This window comes from Penaeus japonicus, unplaced genomic scaffold (assembly GCF_977035675.1).
Source record: "Penaeus japonicus unplaced genomic scaffold, GWHDUDI00000001_assembly GWHDUDI00000004, whole genome shotgun sequence".
NCBI lineage: Eukaryota > Metazoa > Arthropoda > Malacostraca > Decapoda > Penaeidae > Penaeus > Penaeus japonicus.
The window spans coordinates 31,094,656-31,106,226 of record NW_028234406.1 but is presented as its reverse complement, the minus strand read 5'-3'; the positions used below and the strand labels follow the sequence as shown (position 1 = coordinate 31,106,226).

The 11,571-nt window shown below is 38.1% G+C and overlaps 1 protein-coding gene across 2 annotated transcripts in view; it reads left to right on the top strand.

Moving 5' to 3' along the window:
* LOC122248610 (nudC domain-containing protein 3) overlaps nucleotides 1-9,163 on the top strand; it is a 16,042-nt gene extending 6,879 nt beyond the window's left edge. Inside the window, exons 2-5 of one of the 2 annotated variants that reach the window (XM_086536437.1) lie at nucleotides 167-286; nucleotides 3,089-3,193; nucleotides 7,904-8,045; nucleotides 8,987-9,163. In XM_086536437.1, coding sequence (XP_086392563.1) covers nucleotides 167-286; nucleotides 3,089-3,193; nucleotides 7,904-8,045; nucleotides 8,987-9,148 — 529 coding nt within the window. In that variant the 3' untranslated portion in view covers nucleotides 9,149-9,163. The remainder of the gene's footprint in view (nucleotides 1-166; nucleotides 287-3,088; nucleotides 3,194-7,903; nucleotides 8,046-8,986) is intronic. The other variant, XM_086536438.1, reaches the window with a different exon arrangement.
* Nucleotides 9,164-11,571: the final 2,408 nt, after the last annotated feature.

The window sequence follows — 11,571 nt, the reverse complement described above, 5'->3', positions numbered from 1 at the left end:
TACTAAAATATATGGAACCAGACTTTTTATGAAGATTTACCAAAGTCATGTTTTTTTTGTTTTTTTTTCTTTTTTTATCTTGTGCATTATCTAATACATATATGATTTCAGGGAATGAAAAGCAAAGTCATGTAATGCTGCATAATAACATGTTTCAAACTTACAGGGAGGAATTGTACAACAGCTCACAGATTTCTGGAGAACATCTGATTAGTCAGTCTTACTGCAAGTGGCGGCAAAAGTACCTAGAGGAGAAGACTCAGAAATCACTTCAGTTACTACAGTGGTGAGATTATTTTACATTATAAACTGGAATCCAGACCTATTCCTTAGAAATATTGAATCACTTTAATACCATCTAGGAAAAAAAGAAAAACAAGATTATAAGTAAAAATAAGTGCTTAATTAGAAAATTTGTATTATATTCAATACATAATATTTTCCCAAATATACTAATCCACATCCCAAAACAGTCTGGTGACTGGGACTTTGGCATATATACAAGGCTGTTTACACCATCAAGCTACATAGTGGTATTCAGAAGTACAATTTGTTTAATGACGATTTTAATAGTCTTATTTCACTCATAAGTGTAATGGTGATTGTCGGTATTTTTTATTTATTTTTTATTTTTGCTTTATAAAAGGAAACAATATAATAAATGAAAAACATGGTATTTGATATTCACAAACTTCATATTTTTTGAGAGATATAGCATAAATGATAGGGTCAAACTAGAAAAAAGTGGAGAAAACAGACAGGGACCAATCTTTTGAGGTAAGATTAGATAAGATGAGTCAGCACTCATAGCTGGCAGAGGCCGGGCCGCCTTGAGCATATAGCCCGGGTGAAGCGATGTCTTCGCATATCTGTCTGAACTGAACTGAACTGCAAACATGGACCTTTTTTTTTATTTTGATTGAGCTTTAAGAGCTCCATCAGATTAGGAAAAAGGGTGAATAGAAGAAACCACCACTTGAAAAAAAGTTGAGAATCAAGGATAAAAATAGTATCAAGTGCCACATACTTATATACCAAATGAGGAGACACATTTTGCGGTTACCTTTTCCACCACCACTTTATTTGATGGAGATTTAGTTTTTTTAATTGGTCTTTTTGTTTTTAAGCTCTAGTCAAAAGAGTGAAAAAATTATTTTTTTGAAAAGTGAAAAGTAGTGGGATTTATCCCTTACTCTAGTTGCACTCTGTCTGATGAAAATGAGCCTAGTCTTATTTTATTCAGAAAAATAATGGTTTTGTATTCATGCTATAGCCAGTAATGGGATTCGGCCGGTTCACATCAGTTCATAAAAACCTGTTCTTAGATTTTCATTAATCCTGAAAACCAGTTGTTAGCTTAAATTAGGGGTTCTCAATTTTTTTTCCCCATTGACACCTTTTATATATAACTTATTTTGGTATACCCCTCATAGATCTGTTACTGGCTTTTGATAGTCAGAAACACAACTAAAGCCAGATTTAACGTTGGGTGGAGCCAAGCATGAGTTTAAGACAAACATTATCTCAGTCTTCTCAGTATTAATTGTTCTTTAACCATTACTGATTTTCTTTTAAAGTTGGGAAAATAACTAAAATTAATAATTTCATTAGCTAATCTAATAGCATGTAGCAACCCAAAGATCAACCTTTGTCTGTATATCAGGCCAGCCAGCATGGTTTGCTACTAGAGACTGTAATAGTGAAAGAACCTGTTGTTAGTGAGACCTGTTGTTAGCCCTACAAAATTTTGCCTATATATATATGAAAAAAATAATAGTTGTCACTTCTATTAGAAAGAAATGGAAAAAAGTGAAGTGGACATGTCTGAACCATTGTCTTACTGAATGAAATGGACTAGTCCCTGTTTTTATCTCAAGGCATTACTATATTTTAGCACCCCGAAAAGCATGGGGGTAAAACCATCCCAAAAAAATAATTGAGGACTTAACAAGCTTTAGTATATAAAATGCATTTATCTCAAAATGAACAATGTTTTAATTTATTGATATTTCAAAATCAGACTGTCCTCTTAACCCATTCGCACCAGTTGACTTGCTATCACAGGTGTCGAAAAATTTCCCTGGACCCGGGGAATGTCCTGAGACATGGTACATTTTCTGCCTGCGCCCCGGGAGCCCAGTAGTGACGCACTGAAATGTCAGCAATAGATCGCTAGATTGTTCACAAATGTAATCATTTTACATAATTTCTTAAACTCTGTTATTTTAGTTTAGGTGTTTGAGTGTCATAAAATGAGACATAAAGTTAAAAAAAATGACGTCACAGAAAACTATGTGATATTGATGACATCATGGTAATTTCTGCTTCTTGACCAGTTGAAGATCTGAGTTGAAAAACTATTGTATGATCAAATATGTTTGGCCAATAAATAAAATAAAGTAAAAAATTACTAATGCAATACTGCTTCTAATTTGTTGATTACCCGTGATATCACGTCACGAGGTACATGTACATACTCATATGTATGTGTATGATTTTTCATATTGTTCTTCTTTTCGTTTTGGTAAAAAAAAAAAAAAAAAAAAAAAAGTCTAAAACATGTATTTTCATACCCCACTAAGAGATTGCTTCCACTTTCCTTTGGTATTTTCACATAGAAGTGAAGAATATAGACAAAGTTCAATCAAATAAAACTAAATAGGCATTACTGTAACATGTTTTTTGACTAAATTAACTCCTCTGAACATGGCAATATATTTTCGTGCCTTTACAATGTAGACACAATCACGTAAACCATAAGGATAAGGCAGGTGAAAAACGCTCTGTGAGCGTCAGCGCGACCTCGCACAGCGGGAAAACACCCCGGCACGAACCATTGCGCGCTTGATATCTTCCCGACATGACCGGGAGTAAGCGAAATTCCGCCCGCGTGAATGGGTTAAGTCTGGTCTCACACTACTTAGATTTCTGATTGTCAGCAATGTATCAAAGATTGCAGCAAATTTGAATAGGACACATGTTGAAGGAAGATATTAAGTACGTATAAAATATGTTAAGTAGTATGGAAATACAAACTGTGGAAGATTCTTAAGATTCCTGATATAAAACAAGATCTACTAATGCTCAGCACTCCAGAATGTGATGTACCACTAGCTGTGGCTGAAGAAGAGGTAGCTGCAGAGGAGCCCAAACACAAAATTAATGCTGACCCTTCTCCCAAGACAACAGCCCAGTAAGTGTCACTTCCACCAATCATATCTAATAATACTTTCTGAAGTTTAGAAGGGAATTTTTTATTGATTATGTTCATATGATTAGTTTTCCATCCTTTCATTGTGTTAGATAAATGTCTCTGCTGCATTAGGATTTTGTAGTTTTTGCTTGAAATATTTGTAAATGTCTAATATACCTAAAATGACTTTGTATGTGATTTTATGGTCCAGGGGCTGGATTCATCAACGCACTTACCATGATAAATACACTGGTAACTACAATTATGATTGGAGCACTGGTATGTCCACTGGCAACTACAGCTACGACTCACTCCTCAGGCTTTATATCAGCAAAAATCAACATTTAAGACAACACTTTAGTTTTGATGTACACCTATTAGGATCAGAATGATGGCAACTGTTCATTTTCATGACATGACAAAAATAAATAAAATTCACAGGAAATAAGCAAGAATAATCTTCATGCAGCCTCGTCATAGGCCTACAATAACTGAAAATAATACATTGAATTAATAATTTGACAAATTCAAACATTTTATTTTAATGACATAGTGAAAAACAGTAAACATAAAAAAAAAAAAAAAAAAAATTGTGTTTGCATTAATTTACATACAATTATTCATAATCTTATTCATTTGAAGGGTTTGATTGGCATTTCTTTTTGGAAAATGTTAATACAAATAACCATCATTGCGTGGAGCCATTGCTTCTTTTCTTTTGATTGCAATCTGTAAAAAAAGATAAATAGTATGTTTTTGAAAACCATTACTTTATATATGACCTATAAGATCATGCAATAGAATATGCTTTCAAGGAAATTAATTTATATGGAAATAATTTAACACAGAAGAAATGTTTATCATTTCTTTCTTGAAACAAAAATATCTCGCTGTTGGATCAGGTTTTGTTTACATGTTACAGGATTGGTCAAAGGAGCCTAAAGAATCATATAAGGCACTCGCTGATTGGCGGAATCAATTTACCAGAGATACAATCAAATTATGGTGAAAAAGTCAATTCACCCTTAACAAGCGACTTATCATCGCTTGATAAATCCCACTTTGCCATAACTGGTAAATGCGCTGGTAATTGACCACTGGTAAATGCCTTACCATTGTATGTTACTGAATCCAGCCCCAGTATAGTAAATGTTGGTCCAGCACTTCTTTTAATCCAGACAAAATTATGAGAAGACACCAATGCTGTTGTTCTGAGGATTTTTTCAGATAGAGGAGAAAAGATGAATTATGTTATGGAGATTTTCAGTAAAACAAGGAATGAATATGGAGTTTTTTATTATTTTCTCTCTAGTTAACCAATTGCAGACAGATGGTAACATGATGACATGAGCATTTTTGATCATATGGGAGTTTATACAGTTTTATGTACACTACAGTGTATATTCCTACTTTATGGAGAAAAAAAGATTAAGCTACAGAAATTATTTGTCTAAATATAGCTATCCAGGTACCCTCTTTAAATCTCTCTCAGTGGTTCTATATATGAACACATTACAAACCTGAATTTGTGACTTGATTCATAGTAATCATGCAGCTGTAAGACTTTCAGAACAGAATATGAATTATACTAAGACTGCCCATCAGCAGAACTATGGAAAAAATAAATAATTTTAATATAAGTCATTATCAACTTCCTTAACAGAATTGATATTGTGTAGTTTAATTTAAAGTCATATTTTCAGGTTACTCCACCTATATTTCAATAATTTCAACATTAGCAGTAATATTTACATATTCATCTATCCATATGTAGGAGATTGCATAAAGATTTTAAAATAGTTTTTTTTCCTGGCTTTTAGAATTTCAGGTTACCCAAGGCCGAAAATCTGTTGTCCATGAAAACTTCATATCTTCACAAATAAGTTTTGAAAATTTTCTTACAGGATCCATTGGAAAGTCTATGAAAGAAAATGAAAAGGAATTTATGTAATAAGTTTTATAAGAAATTATTCAGACTTAGGAAATGTAAGAATGCATACAACTAGAGCAGTGGTTCTTAAACCTGTCGCTACTACAATCCCTCTATTAACTGGTCCTCCCCCCCCCCCATCCTACTTGCAACTTTAACCAGATGATTAAAAATCCATCCTGAATTAACCCATTGGAGCCGGTTGATGTGATAGCACGTATTGTGGTTTTCGCGTCAGACGCCCTGGACGAGCTATGAGGGGAAGCCGCGCACTCAGGTAGAGCGAGCAAGCAACCTAGGCTCGTGGCTTGTGCACCCGAGAATCTCGAGGTGTTAGGCTTATGCGTTCGAGAACCCCGGTATTGCGACCGCACAAAGCCGGAACGGCACCGGCATAATTGGGTTAAAAGAGAAAAACGTTTTAAAAATAGATGTTAACCTTTTTATTTATTGCACAAAGAATTTTGTATGAGTAACGCTGCTATACACAGTAATGCCGGGAAGATAACAAGCGCGTGATGTTTCATGCTGGGGTGTTTTCTCGCTGGGTGGGGCTGTGCTGATCCTCTTAGAGCATTTTTCACCCACCCTATTCTTATGATTTTCATGAATGCTTCTACAATGTAAAGGCACGTAAAAGTATTACCATGTTCAGAGGAGTTATTTTAGTTGAAAAACATGCTACAGTTTTAGTTTTATTTTATTGAACTTTGCCTATATTCTTCACTTCTATGTGAAAATACCAATGGAAAGTGGAAGCAATCTCTTAGTAGGGTATCAAAAAACATGTTTTATACTTTTTTTTTTTTTTTAACAAAACAAAAAGAAAAAACAATTTGAATAATCATACACTATATATGAGTATGTACATGAAGTAATCAACAAATTAGTATTATTGCATTAGTAATTTTTTTACTTTATTTTATTTCTTGCCCAAGTACTTTCGATTTTACAATAGTTTTTCGACTTAGATCTTTTTATTCAACTGATCAAGAACCAGAAATTACCATGATGTCATCAATATCATATAGTTTTCTGTGACTTAATTTTTTTAAATGTTATATCTCATTTTATGACACTCAAACACCTAAACTAAAGTAAGAGAGTCTAAAAAATTATGTACAATAATAATATTTGAGAACAATCTAGCGATCTATTGCTGACATTTCAGCACGTCACAATTGCCCCTCCTGGAACTCGGCGAGAAAATGCATGTCTCAGGATGTCACCCGTGTCCGGGGATATGTGAATGGGTTAAAGAACCACTGCATTAGACATAGAAGATCACATTGTAGAATAACCCTGGTTTCCATTGCAATGGTTGATGCGATTCCATTGATTAAAAGATACAGGAGATGCATAGATGTGTGTTCAGATTAGTGTTATCAACCTGTTAATGATGGAGCAGTTTTGGCTCTGCATGGGCATTTCGCCAGGGTATTTCAAAATACGCAAGCTTAACAGTCCTATTTGTGTGTTGAGGTGGCGGCCTGCTGCTATGTGCCTAATCACCTGGCAAGTCATCCAGGCAAAAGCCATGATGTGGCATTCACTGGCAGGAAGACCAGCCAAGCTAAGACATGAATGTTGTGTCATCTGTCACCAAGGGGTTAAAATCTCAGAACTAAGGATCAGTGGTATACCTCTATTATATTTCAGCCATAGACTAATCAAGATCAATATGGTATTAGAAGTGTCCTTGCATATCAAGCTTGTGTCTCTTAACCCATCGCGGACAGGTGTTGTGATATATGTTGCTTGCAATTATTGGCCTGATGGCAGGCGTCATGACATACATGATGATAGTCGTTACAGCATTTTTAAGTTAAGGGAGAGTGGATTGCAGTGTTTCTTTATTGTACTATGAGTAATAACTCTATTTAGTGACTGATGATGACTATTGCAATTATAATGACTATAATTGCCACAATATTCAGCAAAATAGGTTTAGTCTATAATCCCATACATAGACGGCACCACTCTCTTCTAGCACCAGCAGGAATGAATGGTACCCATTCATGGCCTCTAGCAAGTACTATCTTCAGAGAGAGATGACACTAGTGTCTGTCTTGGGAAGTAGGCGAGCAAATATATTCATGTCTCCAATGGGTTAACCCATTGGGGACAGGTGTCAGAATATAAGTAACAGGAATTTTTGACCTGATGGTGGGTATTATGACATACATAACAATAGTTGTCATGGCATAACTGATATTGGGGCAGAGTGGATTGCTGCATTTCTTTATTGCACTATGAGTAATAATTCTATTTAGTTACAGCAATTGCAATTATGAATACCAAAAATTAATGTGATATTCAGTAAAGTATATTTAGTTTAAAATCCCAAACATAGATATCATGACTCTCATAGCACCAGCTGGAATGAGAGTTTTGATTGTCACCCCCATCTGTGGTCTTTAGCAAGCACTATAGTCAGAGAGCGATGACATACAGCAAGATACTGACCTCCTGTTTAAGCAGATATATCCCCTTCTGCAAGAGTTGAATATTTACCCATGACTAAGCTACTCATATCTGATTGAAATAATGTGATGCTCAAATGATTTATCCCCATCATATGAAGGAGGAGCAGTTCAATTGAAGCTTGAGTGTTTGCATATGTGTGGGTGTACATGTTTGTTTATGTGTTTTTGTTAGCTCATTTTATTGTGGAGAAATCACTTATTGTAATCATGAAGTGCATTATAAATTGATATGTAAGGATTGTAATTGGTATTGAATCTGTATACTAGTGTTGCTAATCCCTTTCTTTACATCAGGAATAGTGTGAAGGAGAATCACCCTCACAGCAGCTTCAATGCCATAAATGGAGCTATCAGAGAATCCTATGCTTGGACACAGAGCATTGAAGATTTGGAAGTCCGGATATGTGTTCATGACAGTGTGCGAAAGGGAAGACAGGTGAAAGCCTTTGAATTGAATTGTTGCAATAACTAGTTTTATGTACAAGGAATTGTCTTTTGTGATTTAGCTTGCTTAACCCGTTATCGATGGGTGACTAGATATCTAGTGTTTTTTGGGCCACACGCTGGGGATGAGTTATTTTGTCCAGCCTGGCGCACCAGCACGCAGTGCTAGCTCATGACCAGTGCGGGCAAGAATCCCGATGTGTTAGGCTTATGCGTTCGAATGTCCCGGCATTTCGGTCAATTAACCCTCTCTGGACGGGTGGTACACTACTGTACCGCTCATTCAAAAGCCCAGTGGCCGGGTGGCACAATATGGTGCCAGCCATTTAATTGATTTAGGCCTAAGCGTTCGAAAGCCCTGGCATTGTGACATGCAAGGCTGGAATGCCCCCGTCGTGAGTGGGTTAAAGCCGAAATAGCCCCGTTGGGAACGGGTTAAATAATGTAACATGTATTTGTCTTTTTAATGTTTATTAATCCGTTGCTGATGGGGCTGTCAGGATATTTCAAACATGTAAGCCTAATGCCTATTCACTTGCTCTGGCTGCGGTCAAGCGCTACATGCTTGATCACCCAGCGTGCCAGTCAGAAAGACAGCCATTACAAAATATTTCACAAAATATGATTGTAATGTTTTTAAGTCTCATAAAGTAGATTTTTATGAGCAGATTCCAAAAATATATATATATATTTTTTATACAGATTTAAATAGAGTAGAAAGAAGTCATTGTTGGTGTATTTTTGAGTCAGTTGTAAGACAGTGTCCTCTAGGGGTCATGGCATTTATGTCAATTGCTCTTCCCTTCTGTTTTGAATATAATTATTTTTTTATCAACAAGTAGTAGTTCAATCTTTCATCAAAGATGAACTTTACATTGTTTTCTTATGTTCATATATCAGTTGGCCAATAAATGATTGTATGTTTTTTTTCAGGTAAAAGTGAAACTCCAGCCCACACGCATGGAGGTGGGTGTGCATGGGTCGTCCACTTCATGGCAAACGCTCGTTATGGGAGATTTTCCTCATGGCATCAAAGTAGAGGATTCTGTCTGGTCTTTGGTGCCTGGAGACCACATTTTGGTATGTGAATGGTGAATATGGGCTAGCTTGCACATCTGACAAATTATTTTTTTTCTGTCTCTTAGTAGGGGTTCCAGGGCCCATGATCTGAAGTGAGGGGGTCAAATCAGAATGTACTTTTGTTTAAGTTTTTTTTTTTTTTTTATGGAATGGACCCTCCTGCTTTGATTTTTGGGGGTCTGTTTGGGATACACTTGCAAAACATATTTTGGGGAATAATTCAAAAGACTGTGACAAAAATTGACCTAAAATTTTGGGGTAGGGGAAATATAATTGATCATTTCACCATCATCTCTAATGAGAAAACATACATTATTAGTATCATTTTGAAGGGTAGGTAGTTGAGAGTCTATGGGTCTTAAAATATTTTAGCTGGGGTCAATGAGTGCAGTGCTAGGGGTCAAAAGGTCACGCTGAGAAAAGAGCACTTAAAAACAAGGGGTAGAAATCATAATTACCCTATGGTGGCCAAACCAATTGAGAAAACTGAATGCAACCCGTACCCATTTTGAGAGGGCTACATGTGGCAGTTTTTGAATGCATAAGTAAAATGATGGAGTTTATGTTTTCCTAGATTAACCCTTTATGAAAACAAACAAAAAAAAACGCGAAAATTGTCAAAATTGCCGTCTTTTTTCGGATTAAGTAAATCATGAATAAAGGCATATGAATTAAATGTAATTATGCATAATATAGTTTTATTCCAATACGTCTCTGTGGTAATCAATGATGTTACAATATACTTTTACCTGTTTAACCTATCAAGTTTGAAATGCTGTAAACTATAAGATTACTTCCATGAAAAAAGCTTTCTACAGTTCAGTTCAGACAGATATGCGAAGACGTCGCTTCGCCCGGGCTATATGCTCAAGGCGGCCCGGCCTCTGCCAGCTACGAGTGCTGACTCATCTTATCTAATCTTATCTGATCATCATCGCTGACATTCAGCTCAGTTCAGAGAGATTTTGCGAAGACGTCGCTTCGCCCGGGTTGTGTGGAAGGGGTAGCCCGGTCTCTATTGGCTATAAGTGCTGACTCATCTGATCATCATAACTGAACTTTTACCGTGGCGGTCGGATTGCCTGTAGGCGCTCCAGTTGCCAGGGGGCTAATGACAGGCATAGCCGTCTAACCAGCCCGGCGGCTGTCGTCTCTGGGCCCTGCCTGAGGAAGCGAGTGTGCTCGCATTCCATCAGGTAGTGCTCTAATTTGGCGTCCGGCGCGCCACAATACTCACAGCGTCGCTCATCTTGCCCAATAGTGGGTATGATTTGCCACGCACAAGGGTAGCCTATTCTCAGTCTGTGCAGACTGACTTCAGCACACCTTGATATTCTGGGAGAGAGTATCAGCGACTCATAGCCTGTGGCGTTTGAGTACCAGCTGGCCGAGGGGGAGGTTCTCGCTTCCTCTCTGTGTCGCTGCAGGGCACCGACCTGCCCTGCAACCATCGTTTTACGCCTTAGCAGTTCCCGGCTAGGATGCACCACAAGATCACTCAAGGGTTTCTTCCTGCCTTCCTCCGCTAGCCTGTCAGCTACGTCATTCCCTTCAATACCAACATGGCTTGGGATCCAGTTGATGATGATGCGTCTTCCCTGGTCCAGGATTCTCTGAGCAATGGTGAGAATCGAGGTTACCAGGTAAACGTTATCAAGGGGCGTGCTTTGTTGCAGGCTGTCAATGGCGGCCCTAGAGTCTGTGTGTATAACAACATGCCCGTCCGTCTGGGCTGCATGGGCTAGGGCTCCCATAATAGCTACTGCCTCTGCCTGGAGCGAGGAGGCATTGTCTGATACCCGCATAGCTTTCTCTATGCCCCTTGCTGCAAAACCGGCGCCTGCAGTGCGGGTGGTGGGGTCTACAGAACCATCCGTGAAGTAGGTTTTACTGTTCAGCGGCGTGATTGCTGTAATGTTCCTCTCCGCCTCAGCCTTCAATAGAGGCGGTGAGTACTGCGTTTTTCTTCTTGATAGACTCATGACAGAGAACTCTATCAAGGATCGTGCCCACGGCGGGGCTGAGACATAGTCAGGGTGGGGATGGTCCATGCCCTTGATCAGTAGTGTCTCTTTGAGCTCAAAGCGTTTCAGCACTCTGGTTGTTTGAGACAGCCAGGTGTTGTTAGCAAAGAGTTCTTGGTTTTGTGCAAGCCGACGCTGCACTCTCTGTCTTAGCTGCGAGTCCTGTGGGGACTGTAGGACATTTGCAAGGAACTGGGCCGCCATCTGATCAATCCGGGTGTCCAGGGGAAAGAGTTTGGCCTCCAGGAGGAGGTTAGTAACCTTAGCCCACCCAGGGGCACCCAGAATAATCCTGGCGGCTTTGTTTTGCATTATGTCGAGTCTATTCCTGAGTCCAGGTTTTACTGTGATCAGGGCGACGGAGGCGTAGTCCACAATGGGACGGACAGCGTGCACGTAAAAAGATCTTAGTAC